Source organism: Miniopterus natalensis, chromosome 13, assembly GCF_054644295.1.
Source record: "Miniopterus natalensis isolate mMinNat1 chromosome 13, mMinNat1.hap1, whole genome shotgun sequence".
NCBI classification, from domain to species: domain Eukaryota; kingdom Metazoa; phylum Chordata; class Mammalia; order Chiroptera; family Miniopteridae; genus Miniopterus; species Miniopterus natalensis.
In genome coordinates, this window is record NC_142093.1 from 9,991,234 (window position 1) to 10,009,673 (window position 18,440).

The following is an 18,440-nucleotide window of genomic DNA, read 5'->3' on the forward strand; positions in this document are numbered from 1 at the left end:
CTTAACCTTTCCAATTTAAGTAGCTAAATGTTAAACCCACCCCCAAAACCATCAAGAATAGAGAGTAAATTTTGAAGGTTTTCCCTTGTCAAGATTTGGTCTGAAGACCTTCAGCCAACTGGAATTTAGCCAACTCAAAATTTAATATAACATCTTCTTCTAACCCTGACCAAGTCACTTTTGACAAGAACACATAGTTATGCCAGATTTAAGGGGTGGGAGAAGAGAGGAAAAAAGGGAGAAAGCAAGAGAGAAAATATGAATTGAACTCAGGAATTTGCACATCTCTGCTCTTTGCTTGTCCCTTCTGTTCTCTGCAACCGGTCACACTTGCCCTTGCTGGGTGTTTTTCGTTTGTTTCTGTTCAAGGGACAATTTATTGTTTTTCATGAGTATTTAGCCAGTAAGAACAAATAACTAAATAATGAAAATCCATCAGTTTTAGTGCCAATTATTATATCAGCAGATCCTATTAGGAGTATTTATTGAAGCATGTCATGCTAATAGTCCCAGAGTGTAATTATACTTGCAGATTTTTCATGCTTTCAGGGAGTTTGTAACATGTTCCAGATGGCTAAATAGGAAGGAGTAGACATTGTGTACTGTCTTTTCAATTATGATTAAGAATTTGATGTTACTACTTATGTTACCATTATTGCTTTCGATAGATTAAAACATGAGAGGAATTTAACAAAATATGTAGGTTTGGGTTTTATTTTTTTAAGATTTCTTCTTCTGTGGTCAACAATTAACAGGACCTTTTAGATTATTTTCCCCTGGTAAATTGTTTAAGTGCTTTAATTTAAACAGCATTAAAATGAGACAATTGCATCTTAAGTAGTAATTCTTTTATGAATGTAGTCCCTAATTTATTCTTGGAAAGTATTCACTTGGGTTTGTTTTAGACTTAAAATTACATGGTGAACCTTCTTGAAAAAACTTACATGAGATTGAAATAGCATAATTTTCCAAACTGTTGAAGGTTCTTTTTCCACAAATTAAGCTGACCTTAGATTCAAAATCAATAGAACATATACTTCAAATTTTGCCAGTAGTAGTAGTGATGACTTTTCATTCATCTATTCATATTTTCCTTTACTCTTAACTGACCATCCAGCTACACTCACTTGAAAGGCCTATGGCCTGTGAACTCAGAATAGAACAGTTAATGGATTTAGGGGTCCAGACCCACAAACCTTGGCTTCATTATGACCTTGTATTAACCAGTTTGCTAACTCATTAGTTGACTTAAAGAAATATGTTGTTTTTCAGTAAGAAATAGAATATTCAGTAATTCAATTAACGACCTATGCATTTTCCTAGTGTAAGTATTGTGAGAAAGACAAATTGGTCTTAATCTTTAGGCTACTGTTGCCTGTTATTGAGGCTCTCTTCAAGACATTTCACATACAAGAAAACAAGCAAAAACATAAAAAAGTATAATGCCAAAATTACATTTCTGGTGATGAGTAATGTGGACTATTCCTAAAGATTTTGTTGGGTGAAAGGAGCAGTTTACATTCTGTGTTACCCATCAAGACTGACTTGCTATAAATCATCTTTAAATGTCTTTGTTCATTCTCAGACTTTCCCGTTCCTCATTAAGCTGCCACATCTCTACCTCTTCTTGACTGTTTCTCTCCCAAACAACCTGCCTTCCCAGCCTCTTGTAAGTGTGGATCTCATCCAGTTTGGGTTTTTTCTTTCAGTGATCCAATCCCCTACATTTCTTCTTGCTTTTGGTCACTTTTCCATGTCTTTGAACAGTTACTTTTTCTGTTTTGTTCAGGGTTAATAATTGTTATCTGTGGACAAGTTAATTCAATACAAGAAAGTCCATCATTACTGGAACCAGAGCTCAATGAATTGCGTTTAAGTGTTAGGAATATACTTTCTCAGTAAAAAATTTTAAGTGAAATAATAATAGTAACTTTCATACATACAGAAATCAAGGAAATAATTAAATGCAAATTGAAAACATGAAAAACCAGTAGAAAGAAGGACAAGCATATAAATGCAGCCAGAAAGAAAATTTTTTAAAACATATAAATGGGTCCTTGAGAAGCTTAAGGGCAGAATGTAATTAGGTATTACATAAGTAGCAGTCTTAAATAGGAATACATATTTAATCACCAGAAAGGACTTCAACTGTAAAATCAGATTTTTATCCATTATCTTTGGACATATTTTTCCATTTGGCTTTAAAAGTTATGTTTTCTTTACCTAGCATTCTGAACTTTATCATTTCTTAGACAGTAAAATGACAATCTGACCTCCCTCTGCTTTCGTTTTTCTTTTCCTTTGTTTTAGTTGTTTGCATAATTGTCCTTAAATGAGGTGAGAGCGAAGAGACAGCCTCTTTGGAGAATCTCTACCCCTTTCTCCCGGAAGCTGCCCTCTGGAGCACTGACTTGACCCTATCTGTTTTGAGGACTCATTATGAACAAGGAAGTCTCCCAGGTAAGAACTGTAGCTCTGGTTTTAACGAACTTTGTCTCTACAGAAGTATGGAGGGAAAATGACTACCTGTTGACATTTATTTTTATGGAAATATATGATGTGAGAAGCTTCAAGGTAATCATAAAACATGCTGACATTTCTAATTGAAAATGTTCGAAAAGTTTTAGATTACACTTTATAAACCGCTTAAAATTAATATAGGCTTCAGTGAAATTAATATAGGCTTAAAATTAATACAGGCTTCATTAAGGAGATGTATCAATAATGTTTTTGACAAGTATATTTTGAATCAACCAATATGGCTTAAATTTCAAGCTGGGCTTTTAAAATGCATAATCTTTCTATAAATTTGGACAATGAAGATTATATGCAGATTTGTATTGTAATTTTATTCATGCCCTTTCCTCTAAAGTTGGGGGAATGACCTTGAAATTAACTGGAGCTTTACCTGACTTGATAATTTTCTAGTGCCCTCAGAATACAATTACATTGTTTTGGCAAATTATTTTGACCCATGCAGCTCTATTACTTTGGTACTTTTGCTACCTTATAACATTAAAAATCAAATTTCGGTATACTTATTTTATTTTATCAGTTTATGTGCATATTTAACCATATTATATTCTGAAATGAGTTCCTGAAATATTTGAGGGAAATTGAACAACTTCTGATCAGGAGCTTAATTATTTTAGAATAATTAATTGCAGTAATTTTGTATAATAAGTGTGATTATTTTTTTTTGGGTAATCATCTGTGGATTATCTGTGTCTAATGTTGATCTTCATTCTCCCCAGCTTCTAGCTGTTTTTCTGCTAATTACTATCTGAATATATGAAAGAGGGTAGAACTGGTGGAAAGAGACAGACATTGACGTTTTTATCACTTAATTTTGTCTCTATGATCATCATTTTCTTTTTTTAAGGCTGTTACCTCTTTGCTAGACTGTGTTATCCTGTGCACATGCAAGTAAATATCATATACTTATTTTGTTGTTTACACAGTTAAAAGACAGCTGTAGTCAGGAAGACTGGTTTTAATTTTTTCATTTAATGAATTCCAACATCTTTTTCACAAGTTAGAACAATGTAGAATTGATTTTTGAAGACATGTACAGTGTACCTATAACTACCCAATGTTATTTTAAGATAACTGTAATCATCTAATTAGTTTCATAGATTTATAAGGAAATGTTGAAGGTATTTTTTCCAAATTGTTTTAATAAGATAGTTGCACAAATATATATTTCATATACTGTTTTTCCACAGTAACAAATTAATACCAGTAGGAGTATTTTAGCAAGGCAAATGCATATTTTTTATCTTTAAAGTTATATTTTAAATAAAGTTAAGGTGAGGAATTTGAAATATTAACTTTAAAAAACTGATTTGATTTTCTTCTTCCTATATATTTCTTAACAGAAAACCAAAAATAAACTTTTACACTTTTCCAAACTTTTCCTATTTAGAAAAAAATTAGTGCAAAGAAAGAAAGCATTATTTCTTAATCTGCAGAATAAACTTTTAGTAGTAAACATAAATCCATTAAATACAGTGTTTTAAACATGACCTACTTTTAGAAGTTACCCAATCCTTCATAATGTCTTTATTAGCATAATAAATTTAAAAGACTTTGCACAGGATTTTCTTTTACAGAAGAGACTTTAAGAAAAATTTGATATTTTATAAAATTGATGAAGTAAATAAAACAGTGTCTTCATTTTTAAGAATGCATTGCTTTAAATCCATTTCTTTGCTTTCTATTTCTGACCAAAATGGTTGTTATTGGCAGAAGCTTATTAGTCCCCTACTTTGTGGATTCTGAGATAATGTTTTTTGTTTCCAGATGTTTAAGGAAATCCTTGTTCAGTCATTATCTTGAAAATATCTGCTTTTAACAAAAAATTAGGAGGCATGCAAAGAAACAAAAAATATGAAAAAATAGGAATCAATAGAATCTGCCTTTAAGGAAGCCCAGACATTGTACTGATTAAACAAAGAAGAAAAAGTTGGAAAAAGATAAATGGAGTTCATCAAAATTAAAAACTTTTTGTTATCAAAAGACACTATAAAGTTAGCTAATCCACAGAATGGAAGTAAATATTATAAAATTATATTTCTAATAAGGGTTTAGTATCCTAATATAAAGAACTCTTAGACTCAACAGTAAAAGGACAAGTAACCCAATTAAAAAGAAATAGACAAAGGACCTGAATAGACATTTCTCTAAAGAAGATATACAAATGGCCAATGTCATTAGTGATTAGGGAAGTGTAAAGATAACCATTTCACACCCACCAGGATGGCTATAATGAAAATAAAATTGCAAAACAGAAAGTGACTTTTGGTGAGGATGTGAAGAAATTGGAATGCTTGTACATTGCTGGTGAGAATTTAAGATGGTAGAACCATTATGGAAGACAGTTTGGCAGTTCCTCAAAAAATTCAAAAGAGTTACAATATGACCGAGTGGTTCTACTCCTAGGTATATACTTAAGAGAATTGAAAACATGTTCACACACAAAATCTGCATTTAAATGTTCACAGCAACAGTATTGATAAATAGCCCCCAAATGGAAAAACTTAAATGACCATCAACTGATGAACAGGTAAACAAAATGTAGCATATCCAAACAATGGGAATTTGGCCATAAAAAGGGCAGTAAAAATTCTGAAATCCCCATCCTTTCTTAACACAAGAAAGATTTCAGTTGTCATTGAAATGAAGAGAGATAATTGAAAACTTACGTTAGACAACTGTAGGTGTCTGAAGACTCTAATTTGAGAAACATTTTTCATCCATAGTCCCACGCGTTACCCATTGCACCACTGGCCCCTTGAGAAACATTTCTTCATATCACTTACCCAGTGCAGGAGCTCTTTATCATTTTCCTGTATGATACTTTTCATACAACTGTCAACTTGGGGAGGATTAGCTCTCATACTGTCCCTCTCATCATATCTGTGCTTCTCCGTGCTAATTGCCTGCTAAGCATTTTAAAGTATATTATTAGAGTTGTTTATTAACTGTTATTTATTTTTCAAATTATGCTGTTCTCAGCTAAACCTGGGAGATGAGTAGCAAAGTTCTTATGTGGAAATGTATAACTCAACTGAAGTACAAAGCACTGACCTACTTCTTCAGCCCCACCTATTTGGTTTAGTCTGATCCATTTGAACAGAGATAGATGTGGTTTCTAGTTCCTAAAACTGCTCTCTAGAGATTACATGAGATTGAGTATAATTTAGCAAGTCTTTTTAAACCAACAGGGTACTTTTACTTAGAAACCTTACCTCTTTTTAAAAGGTGATATGCAAATTGGTTTCCTGAAACCAACATTTCTTAATGAACCTTATTTAGGTACCCTTACTGCCAAATATAAAACCATTCCACAAAAAGAACAGCTATAATAGTTTCTACTCATAAGAGGTTTTGCATTCTACTATCTGTTTATAGTTTTGTAAATAGAAAGCAGTTCATACCAGAATCATCAGCAAATTGTTGGTGACTCTTTCCCAGCTTCTTACTATTGGTTCTTATTTTGGTAGGCCAGCCTGTCTGGCTGCTCTCGGATTGTCTGATTTCTCCTCAGTCCCAGAATCTCAGATAAATTTAGCAGATGTCAATATCCAGCCAGTAGTTCAAGGGTAGCTCAGTATGGGGAATCTCCTTTTATATCTAGATTTATTTGTTGCTCAAAATTATCCAGTCTGTAACATTGTACTATTTATGTTTACAGTTGTATACCTATAACATGTAGGCAGTTTCTCCAAAATAGTAGACCTTTACCTTTTCAAAATTAGGAGAGATGTTCCCTACTTTCTAGACCAGGAAGGTCTAGGGTTTTTTGTTTTGTTTTGTTTTCTACCATTGAAAACAGAAGAAATTCCAGAGCATCATGAAAGATTCCAGAAAAGATTTAACCATAAAAATTTAATATCCTTTAAAAGTTTTAAATGTTGTATTAGTGACATAACAATCACTTGTAATCCATCATCCATTTTAGCTTCTATGTCTAAGATGTGTAGCATCATCTTTTTAGACATAATGTTACATACTGGATATATAGTAAAAAGATGTAGTAACTGGCTTTGAGTTCACAATCTAGAAGAGAAGAGAAACAAGAGAAATGTAATTTATAGCTCACTATAATAAATACATGCCCAGGAGTATTTTGAAAGCCAGTAGAATTCCAGATGGGTAAATTCTCAGATGAGTGTAATCTAATGTCTTTGGAGGTGGAGAAGATGGACAGGTAAAGAAACAAGAAGTGGCCTCTGAGCATGAAGTAGGAGTCAGCTAATGCTTTTCTTTTGGATTTTAGCAAACTCTAAAGTCTTATCTTTCATTTTCTTCCCTGTTCATCATTTTCTTCTCTGTTTTATTTCTACTTTTGTTGAAAAGTTTAGAGTTGATGCCTTTTCATTATTATATATTTATAGCATAATTTCATTTTTTGTATTAATAAATTTTAAAATATTTATATTTTATTTCTGTGTGAAAATAAAATTAAGTGGCTTCTTTGCTTGTGATATTTGATTAACCTCATTTATATTTCTATGAATCTTAATGAGAAAAGAGGGTAGCAGTCTTATTAATTATGGTAATATATTACATAGCTGAATATTGTTTAGTGTTTGGGTTTCAGAATGGATGCTAATAAGACCATGTTGAGTCCTTCGACATCTCTTACTCTGTGGTGGTGGTTTTTGTCAAGCCTGCATATTTGCCTTTGCATTGAGGTTGTCCACCTTAAATTGTAATTATTTTCCTAATATAGTTCCTTCCTCTCTCCCTTGACAAGAGGTTTAACAGATGTTGTTTTGTGATGACATTAATCCATAATGCAGCTCATCTCACTTATCATTAATAGAAATCTGGAACTTAAAAGTTCATCATGTTTTATACATGTTGAGTTTGAGGTGACAGTGGGATATCCAAATGGAAATGTCCATTTAGCAGTTGAAAATTTAGATACCAAATTACTGAGATGAGAAAGATTGTATTTGTCCTTCATAGAAGAAATCGTAGAATGAAAATTCAGTCTTGTCATTCCTCTGTTCTTCACTCAGTAAAGCTGCAGCCCTTAAAATGGTTTTTAAGGCCTTACCTGATAGAGCCTCCTGTTATCTCTCTGATCTCATCGCCTGCTCCCTCGCTCCTCTCTTCTAGTCACACTGGTCTCTTTCATGTTTCTCAGCATAGTGATGCCCCCGCCTTAGGCCTCTGCCCTGTTCCGCTGCCAGTAGCCCTGTTCTGCCAGATAGCATTTTCTCTTCCTCACTTCCTTCAAGTCTTTGCTCATAGCTCACCTTCTCAGCGAGGCCTTTCCAAACTACCTGCTTGAAATTGCTGCCCCTCCCGTCATACACCTAAGCTTCTTTTGTTGCCTTACTTTTCTCCATAGCTCGTAAATCACTTTCTAATATACTCTTTAATTTTATTGATATAGTCTCTCTCCCTCACAGTAGAATGAAACTCTATGAGGACAGTGATTTTTATAAATTTTATTCACAGCTATATGCCCAGTACCTAGGATAGAGACTGGCATATAGTAGGAGCTCAATAAATATTTGTTGCTAAGTTAAGTTGAGCTACCCACACTGAGATAACTTTTAAGTTTTCTGGCTAATGTTTACCTTGGAACATGAAATATTACCTAGGATTTTATTTCTAAAGTCTTTCTTTTGAGTTGAAACTAAAATTAACATATATAATCTATATGTGTGTATATAGATATACGTAGTATATGACATATAATCTGTTTATGTATAAATTATATATGTAATATATAACATATAACATGTAAATACTTGATTGGACTGGTGTTTGGTGATTTATTCACCAAATTCTATAACAGACACACAATAGATAAGAGCTGATACAAGCTTTGTATATTATGTTAAGGAGGTTGAATGTTGTCCTGTGGGCAGTGAGGATTTAGTGAAGGGTTTTAAGTAAGAGATTGACATGATCAGACTTAATTTTTGATAGCCCATTCTGGTGGCTCAGGGAGAAAGACCATCTGGGAAGCTATGTTAGTAACCCAGCAAGAGATGATGACAGGAGAATATGAGGAAGGGATGGATTTTTGAAATATGTAGGAAGTAAAAATTGACAGATCTTGGTGTTTGCTGCATGTAGGGTATGAGACTGGAGGCTAGAATGACCCCAGTGTACAACTGAGAGAAAAAATACATGAGGAGATGTTAAGTTCATTTTGCGAAGTTGAATTTGAAGTATACCAAAAAGGGGATTTGACGGCCTTTAATGTTGATAAAGGGCTACAGACAGAGTAACTTTTAGGCCTAGAGAAAAAGGATTTACTCAGACATATTAATTATCACAGATTTCTTATTTCTTGCAACCAAAAAGACACATTTCTGATTTTTTCATGTCAGAAGTGCAGTTCATGAACATTTCCAGTCTGTAAGATTACAATCTTGTAATTATTTTTGACTCTTCTCTTTCACTCCTGATTTCTAACTGGTGTCCATGTCATGCCAATTCTTTCTTAATAGGAGATCTCAGATTGTCCCTCCTTCTTCAGTCTCAGATACAGCTAGGACCCTAGTTTGGGACCAGATACCTCATTCTAGATTAACATAGATCCTTTTATCTCATTTCTCAGTTCCAGTTGCCCATACTTCTTATCTGCTCTATAAACCACCACGAAGCCATTCCTGCTCAAATGTTAGTTCCCTGAGGAGGAGTCTGCTGGATCCCCCTACTGGTATATGGTGGTTAAAAGCATGGGCATTGGGGTCAGAGGGGCCTTCTTTAAGTCCTGGCTTAACCACAACTTGCCTGTTTGGGGCAGTTTTAGAACTAGAGCAAAAGGATTTACTTAGATGTATTTATTAAAACCATATGAGAGAGTCTTACAGATTTCAGTGTTCTTTATGATAAACTTTATAAGCATGGCTGCCAACATACAGTGCTATATAGTTATTTAATAATTTTAGAATTTAAGGAAAAGTTCAAGGTTTTTTTCCACTTAACAATTTTCTCTCCTTTTACAAGGGAAGATGGAGTGAAAGAGGACGTAGAGAGGTTTGTTGTTTGGCATTAATAAAGAAAGTAGTAATGAATATAAGGACAGAGATAGGATTCTGGGATAGATTTCATTAGAGATTCTACAGAGAATAGTGGTTAATAGGGACAGATCAGAAGGGATCCTAAGTGTAGTCACTAACTGGCACAACATGTGAGAGAGAGACCTGGCTGGCATGCTAGGAGAAATGACTGCTGTCTCTGGCATCTGTGCTAAGATCTTAACATAACTAAACATTTGACCTCTGTCACCTAAGTACATAAACAAAGGGTTAGGTGTATAGAATTCAAAGTTGGTAAGTACCCAATCCAGTTCATTGCTTTAATTTTGATCGTGTATGTATTATTTATTAAAATCTCAAACCTTATGAATAAAAGTTGTTTTAAATCTTTTTTGAAGTAGAGGCTAAAATAAATAAATATAAAAAATAATTTCTCTGACTCCCACTTATACATTCTGTTTTTACATTTACACATGAAAGTGTTGAAAAAAATCTCAGCATCTCTAAAGTTATTCTAACAATATTTTCATCCTAATTGATCTCTATAATTTCGCAAAGGATTATTAATTTTATTTTACAGATACAGAAAAGAAGTGTAGGAACACTAAATAGCTGGTGACTCCTGTGCTTTTGTAGAGACTCCTGTGCCTTTATGTTGGCTGTAATAATGTACTCACCGAGAGACTGCAGTGTTTAGATGTTCTCTAACATAAGGGAGCTTCGCCCTCCCCTGTGGTTGGCAAGTTGATTAGGATACATTTCTTATTGTTGCCCTTTCTTTTTAGGTGTGAAGTTTTTCAACATGAGTGGCCTCGGGGACAGTTCATCCGACCCTGCTAACCCAGACTCACATAAGAGAAAAGGATCGCCATGTGACACACTGGCATCAAGGTAGGAACACTCTTTCCTTAGTCTATTTCTGGCAGAGCTGCCTTATCGTTTTCGTTGCCACTGTAAAGCTTTTGTTTCATCTACTCCCAAGTTTGCTAGCCTTCTTTGAGTCTCGCGTACTCACCAGGTTCTCTTCCTTCCCCAGCTCCCTTACAGTGCTCCTCCCTCAATCCAGCTTGCTCCTTCTAGATTTCCTATAGTCACGCATAGACATTCTACAGACACCAGCTTAGTCATTACTTCCTTAAAGGGAACCCTCTTTTCCTTCCATAACTTTTGTGTCAAATATCTACCATTTATGTATTTGTCTTCCATATGTTTATAGCTCTGATCCATAGTTTCAGATTTTACTAGTTTGTGTGGTTATTTCATGAATCACTGCCGTTTGGTAAGGACCTTGCCTGTTCTTGCTCGCCATTTTATCCCTAATTCCTAACACAGCGTGTGGCTGGTACAGAGTAAATCATAAAGAGCATATGTTAGACCTCAAGGTATCGCCAGCCCTGTGTATAATAGCCCTGGACAGGAGAGTTTCTCAGTAATTGTTTTTTGGGGTGAGATGTCTTATATCTCCTTCCTGTTACCTGTTCTCCATTCCTTAACTATTCTAAGAGAGTGAGTATTAAAATGCTAATCTTAAAAATGCTGGGTACCTTATGCTTGTTCAGCATTTCCAATTCAACTCAACAGGTGCTTAGGAAATGCCTATTTTTCAACCAGCACCAAGTGTGTGGTGTTATGAGTACATAAATGAAGTGTGAGACATATTTCCTGACTTCAAGAAGCTTACCAATCTGGTCGTGCCACTCATTCTTAAACCCTTCTGGGCTTCCCCTGACCCTGAAAATAAATAATCATAATCACAGTGATGATAATAGATAACAATGATTGAGCTAATAGTATATGACACAAACTCTGCCAAGCATTTTATATGTATCATCTTAATACTCACAAAACCCTAGGAGGCAATTAATGTCATTGTCCCTGTTTTACAGATAAGGAAACTGAAGCTTAGAGAAGTTAAATTAAGTGACTTGTGCAGGGTTACACAGCTAGTAAATGACAGGAAGTTTGAACTTGTTCTTTTAAATAATATATCATGCCTTTTATCATGGCATGAAAGAGCGCTTGCAATCTGGCCAGGACCTCATCTCTTGCCATTTTTGTTTCTTATAACTATAGTTCAGCCAGACTGAACTACTTCTAGGTTCTTTAACTTGGTATTTTCACTCTCACTTTATGTCTTTGAAAGAGCTGCTCTTCTCTTTCAGGAAACCTGTCTCGCCTACCGCTAGGTTCAGACATCTTGTTCCTAGGTCTAGGAGCCATCTCTGTGCCCTTCTCTAGTATTACAATCTTGTCAACATAGTATGATAATGGCCTGTTTCCTTTCTGTTTTCTGGCTGATTGGAGGCCAAGTCTAACTTGCTCCTGGATCTGGCATATAAGTATAGGAGCATCTGTTGGAAAAACTAGTAAGTTGAAGAAAAAAAGATACACAAGGAGTTTATTCATAGTAGCATTAACTAGCATGTATGCAGTATAAGTGGAAATACAGTGGGTTAGTGAGAGGAGAAATGTAGGTGGCCCAAAGTACTAAAGAAAGCCTTCTTTTCCATTAAGGTAGAATTTTTTTGTGATCTCCACCCCTTCTTCAGTTTTGACTTTACTTGAATATTTCTACTCTCATTTTCTTTCCTTGCATATTGGTTACTTCATTTCGTGGTGATTTTCCTAGTCTCATTTTAAAGTCATTTTACAGACACTTCACCATTTCATTACTTTTAGCTTCTTGTTTCCTCTGTTACCTTGCTGTCTGCCTATCCTGCCCATTCTATCAATTTTCTTTTTCTTTTACTCTACAGTAGTTTCAGCCACTTCAGTTTTACACAAATTTTAAAGTCAAAAACAGACTTAGGAGGCTCACCAAGTGAATCCAATTTATGTATGTTGAAATTTAGACCCATAGATTTAAACAAATCAGACTATAGACTGAATATACTAAATAAGTCTAATATTAATTAGTTTCTCTAACATAAAAGGCAGATGTGCTTCAAAACACTATCCAGTTAAACTACCTGGAGTTCTCTAAAGCCATTATATATCAAAATGTATGCCACTCATTTTCTTCATGCCTAGGTTTCAGTGCCTTGGTGTGAAATTTGTCAAAATCTTGCTGCCTGTACTAGCTGTGGAAGTTGTAAGAGTTTTAATAAGTAAAATGGGGCTAATTTCCTAATAGTGGAAGATATAAAAGATAAGGACAGAGTGTGTGATTGTTGGAGCTTTAAAATGTAGCTTTGTTTTAGATGTGCACCATTTAGTAGTAGTATGTTTTATGTAGGTCAATACATTTGGTGATTTGACTTGGTTCTTTTCAACTTTCTAAGTTGTTATGTAAATGCTATCACCTTTATAGTAATTTTTTTAATTTAAAAAAGTAAATGGTGTTTTAATTGTTGCCAGTTATGAGCTTTTTAAAAGCAACTGATCTTTCTCTCTTTTCACCTTTTTTCTACCACTTTTATATGCAGCCAAATGATTTTGACTGCTGCTTATAAAACAAAGAGCTGCTTTTGACCAATCTTTCTTATTATTTTAATTTGATAATAAAAAAATTCATTTCACCATAGTGCTTCACTGTCTTTGTATTACGTAAAGTGAGTTGCCTGATGACTTGGCTAAGTAAGCCAGGGGTAACGACTGGGAAACAAAAATGAGCCATGCTCATTCAGTACTTTCGAGCGCATGTAAAGCGCTGGCTGTCTCCACTTTACCCTTTGTTCTCATTTGCTCACTTTAAGGTAAATCGAGTTTGATTTCATTTGTTATATTTATGAGAACTTATACGTAGGTGGTATTTTCTGTATATTTTTTAATTGAACCTATTCTCTAAAACAAAGCTGTATACTCAGGATACCATTCTGTGTACCTTGGCTTCTAACTATTGGTCTATTCCTTTTATTTTACTTTCTGAATGGGGGCTTTTTTCTTTCTGATAAGGACTGGTACAGCCTATTCATTGTAAAAATCAAGAGTTTATTAGATTTCTAGTGATAACTTATTTGAACTCTAGTATATAGTCTACCCTGCTTAATTTATAACAAAAATTATTTGAAAATTTAGGTTTTCTATTGCAAGGAATTATTGAGAAGGTAGAATAATTCCAAATGTGAGTAGTATATGTACTGTTTGCTTCCTTTTAATCTCTATATTCATTGGTGATTGAAATAGTCAATGTATGTACATTGCTGAGGAAATATGTCTGTGACAGCTCATTCTCTTTAGCCAGGATTATTTTCTACACTTTGATATTTTGTGGTCTGTTTTAGATGTGAATTTAAATTGTTTTCTCAATCTGGTTTTATATTCTGGATAAAATTAGGGATCTCTAAATGTGTAAACATTAAATACTTGACCAGAGAAGGAAACACGGTGGTAGAAATATACGCTAACTGGGTGTTCTTTGTGTGACAGCACCGAAAAGAGGCGCAGGGAGCAAGAAAATAAATACTTAGAAGAGCTAGCTGAGTTATTGTCTGCAAACATCAGTGACATTGACAGCTTGAGTGTAAAACCAGACAAATGCAAGATTTTGAAGAAGACAGTTGATCAAATACAGCTAATGAAGAGAATGGAACAAGGTAAAAAACAACCCATGGCTTTCTTATTAAAGACACTGACAATCTGTGATTTTATTTTTTAAGAAATTACATTGAACTTCATAATTTTATTAAAGAAACATTTTTGTTTATATTCTCTTTATTTTAGAAAGTAAATCTGAGAGCCTTCTTGTTATAAGAAAGTAGCTTGTTAAAAACTGGTTGCCTTGGGAGATTATGGGACCCAGTGTCATAGGGCATAGCATCAGGAGACACAGGTTATAGTGTCAGATCTGAGGCTCTGACATAGAGTTGAAAGACAACTCAGGGATAGAAATAGCCTTCCATTTGAATAATAAGCTTGTCTCTTCTGGGCTTGGGGAAAACCCTGCTGTATTTTTGTGATTTATATACCCTGCATGGGACCCTCACACCACAAAACCCCTGGATTGCCTACCAGAAACAAAAGCAAAATACTTTGGAGAAACACTCTCACACCTGGCCCCATGGGATTCCCAAAGAAAAAGTGCTTCTGAGGGTGATTTTATACCAAAAAAAAAATAAAAAAATAAATGTATATAACATATGAGGGAATAATCTCTGGTAAGAGCATGTATAACCAACAGAAGGGCTGGACCGAAAAGAACTTCAGATTAATAGAAGCAGTATGAAAAGACTATAAACAAATATGTTTACAATGATTAAAGTGATAAGATTTTAAGATTTTGGAAGCTGGAAAATGGCTAATTCGTGACAACTGATTCAGCAAGGAGAAGCTGGTATTGTGAGCCTATAAAGGGGCAAGCCAGCAAGAGGCATATGGCCCCTGCTTGGTCGACTCAGAACCCTGGCAGCCTGGCTCACAGTCCCTAAGTGGAAGGTGGGAGGATTCCTGTGGGGGAAATGAGTAGTCCAAAGGACACACACATAAACACTGGCAGCTGCAAATGATCCCCAAGTGAAAAAACTCAGCTCCTTGCCCCCACTCTTCTCACAGCTGCCAGTCAGCACTTTAGTTCATCACTCTTTAATATGAATAAAAATCCAAATATTTGGGGAAAGCCTGTAATATAAAAGAGAACAAACTAAGTAAACAAGCAGAAAAAAAGTCACTCAAGAGAAAGCTGAGACAACACAAGGAGCAGAAGAAAATTTAAAACAAGCAAACAGTCCCTTAGAGACAAAAGGGAAGATACTCTATCCATGAAACAAGATGCTATAAAATAAATCATTCAAAATAAAAATAAATAACCCAATTAAAAATGGGCAAATGAATAGACATTGCTCCAAAGAAGACATATATATGACCAATAAGCACATGAAAAACTTGCTCAATATCATAGCCATCAGAGAAATGCAATCAAAACCACAATGAGATACCACTTGACACCCACAAAATAATAATATATTGTTCATGAAATCATACATATGTAGTTTAATTATAAAAAGATGCTTAGAAATTATTATTGTGACCTCACAATACTGGTTACTTCTGAAAAGGGACAGAGGAAGAATGGTGGCAGAGCTTTTGCTCTGTTTACAGCATTGTGTTTATTTAAAAAGGAAAGACCCAAAGTAAATAGTGTTAACATCACCATTCATGAAAAATGAATATGGCTATGTGAATATATGCGCTGTCATTTTCTGTATTTTTTTGGAATATTTAAAATATTTCATTTTTTAAAGTGAAAAAATGAATCTCTATACTCAATAATACTATATATGGTTTTTGGTAAACTAACTTGTCTGATAGATTGGAAACTTATCTAAGTATGATGCTACTTTAAGATGATGGATGGATTTTTCAACATCACACAAAAGAATTTCAAAGCCTTTTAGCAGTAACAGTTTTATCAAATTGGATCATCGTGACATGTATGTGAAAGGTTAGGTGTTCATGCAGCTCACAAAAGGAAATTCCTATCTTCCCTTTCTCTTCATTGGCAATCAGTCAAATCAGAAAAGAATAAAGAAAAATGATGGAAATAGTCATTCTTTTACAATTTATCCATTTCTTAAAAATTTTTATTATAGACTTTTTAAAAGGCTATAGAGTTATACCATTTTTCTCACTGTTGTAACACTGGACTCGGTAGGTCAGAATTCAAATTAGTCACTACGTTATTTGGGAAACATATTACTTAAGCCTTTGTGACCCTCAGTTTTATCTTCTATGAAATGAGTAGAATTAAGACTAAATGTGAAAGTTCCTAGATCAACGATTTTCAACCTATGTGCCACAAGAATTTTTAAAACATGCAATACCTGACTATTTAGTCAGGGGCACTGACCTCTTTCTCTTAGATTGTCAAAAAAATGACAACAGCCAACACAACAGTAGCTGCTCCATGTGAATGAATCAAAATGATACCTTTTTTTTTTTCTTGCCAGATTGGTCAAAAATATTTTTTTGGTGTGCCTCAGAATTTTAGTAATTAGTTTATGTGTGCCATGAAATAAAAAAGGTTGAAAATCACTGGCCTAGATAATAAATACATGTTATTTGAATCTAAAATTAGGTGAGTCTACGTCTTCTTAAACTTGCCATTATGGAAATGAGCCCTTTTTGGATATATGACTTCTTGGTTCTTTATTATAGAGAAATCAACAACTGATGATGAAGTACAGAAATCAGACATCTCATCGAGTAGTCAAGGAGTGATAGAAAAGGAATCCTTGGGACCTCTTCTTTTAGAGGTAGCTGTTCTCATTGACTTAGAAAGCTTTATTCCAGCCAATTTGGTGTGTTTTTTCCTTCTTTTGTATTTTATATTCAGTTAATAAATTATAAAACAAAGTAAAGTTTTAAAGAACTTTAATACTTATTTTATTTTGGAAACTATTTTGACAGTTGGTACTATTTCAGAATTAAATGTGAGCAATGATCATAAGAAATTTTCATCACAGCATTCTAAATAGTCAAATGGAAAACTGAAGCCTACTGTATGGCTTTGCCATTTATTTCTGTGGTGGTTAGGACTAGCTGGGAAACTAAATTATTTCACTAGCTAGTGCTATTCATATGCCTACTGTAGAATTTCATCTTTGAATAAGGGATGCCTCACTTATTGCAGTAGATGTTTTCCTGAAAAGTTTTCTGACTAAAAGTTTGTTAATGGTTTATGGAAACATTGTAAGAGAACATATTATTTTAACAACCTTCTATCAAACTTTTTAAAGTAAAGAACTTTTAAATGGGAATTACTTTGTAATTGCTGTGTTAATTTTACTCCTGCTTTGTCTACTTAATCTTTATTCCCTCTATTCTCAGCACAGATGTTTTGTTTCCAAGCAGGCTCATCGCCTTAAGTGTTCGCTCTCATACATGAATGTTTAAAAACATACATATGTGTATGTACATACTCATTCCCCACAGTGTATGCTCTTCTTTCTCTAGGGCTAATTTTATTTATATATATTTATTATATACATATATGTATTCATATACATATATGTTATATATAAAGTAGGTTAGATAGATATAAAATAGATTCTTCTTTCCTTGTCCTACCTCAAGGCCCTCATTTCTGGTGAAGTCTTTCTAACAAATTTGTTTATTTTCTAACTTCTTCATACATCCTTTCATCTTACCCTAACTACTTCTGTGTCTATATTAACCATAATTCCCTCTACCAACACTGCTGATGTGAGAACATTCTCCAAGTTCAGTTCTTGCTTTTCTGGCTCCAGGAGTAGTATGATGGATTCTCCTTGCTTCACCTTTTGTCTCTGTAGAGGTGTCACCCAAACGTGTGCTTCTTGCTTTAGCCCCTTCCCTTACTCCGTTTCCATACTTTTCACAGCCTGCTAAATATTTTTGACTCTCCTATTAGCAACTTCTCCCTCAGAATCTAAATTCTTTATTTTTCATCCATGTTATACAAGTACTTTGTAACTTTAGACTATTGGTTTTAATGATTTTTATTCGGGGAACAAGCACATACTGGATATGGGTAGAAACCTCTGTGAGCCAGTGCATGTATACACATATAAGTGGGAGGGGAAAGCCACCACATGTGATGGACTCTGATTTTTTTATTATATGCTTTACACAAGCTAGTAAACATGACTGCATTTTGGAAACAGTGTTGTAACAAGTATAGTAAAAATGTTAATGGTAGAATCTAAGTGATAGACAGATGTTCACTACAAAATTCTTTCAACTTTGCTATATTTTGAAAATTTTAATGTATGCTGTTAGAGGAAAATAAGTTAAAGAAAGAGAAGTACTTTAGGCTCATTTCCCACTTCTTCTACCCCACACGTTTCCCCTGCTTGGCCCCTGTCACCATCCACCAAGTGTACTTGGTTACACTTGGGCCCTTCCTGGAGACCTGATCTGGCCTAGCATTTACTGCTCATCTCTGCTACCCTGCAGGGTGTTAGTAGACTAGTCTCTTCATACCTTCCAATTTTTCTATGAGAGTTCTACCTG

The 18,440-nt window shown here is 34.3% G+C and overlaps 1 protein-coding gene across 1 annotated transcript in view; it reads left to right on the top strand.

Annotated features, from left to right (window-relative positions):
• NCOA1 (nuclear receptor coactivator 1) overlaps positions 1-18,440 on the top strand; it is a 163,346-nt gene that overhangs the window by 86,761 nt on the left and 58,145 nt on the right. The window contains exons 4-7 of the mRNA XM_087823400.1: positions 2,311-2,460; positions 10,298-10,403; positions 13,881-14,047; positions 16,605-16,702. Of these exons, the coding sequence (XP_087679526.1) occupies positions 10,315-10,403; positions 13,881-14,047; positions 16,605-16,702 (354 nt within the window). The 5' untranslated portion in view covers positions 2,311-2,460; positions 10,298-10,314. The remainder of the gene's footprint in view (positions 1-2,310; positions 2,461-10,297; positions 10,404-13,880; positions 14,048-16,604; positions 16,703-18,440) is intronic.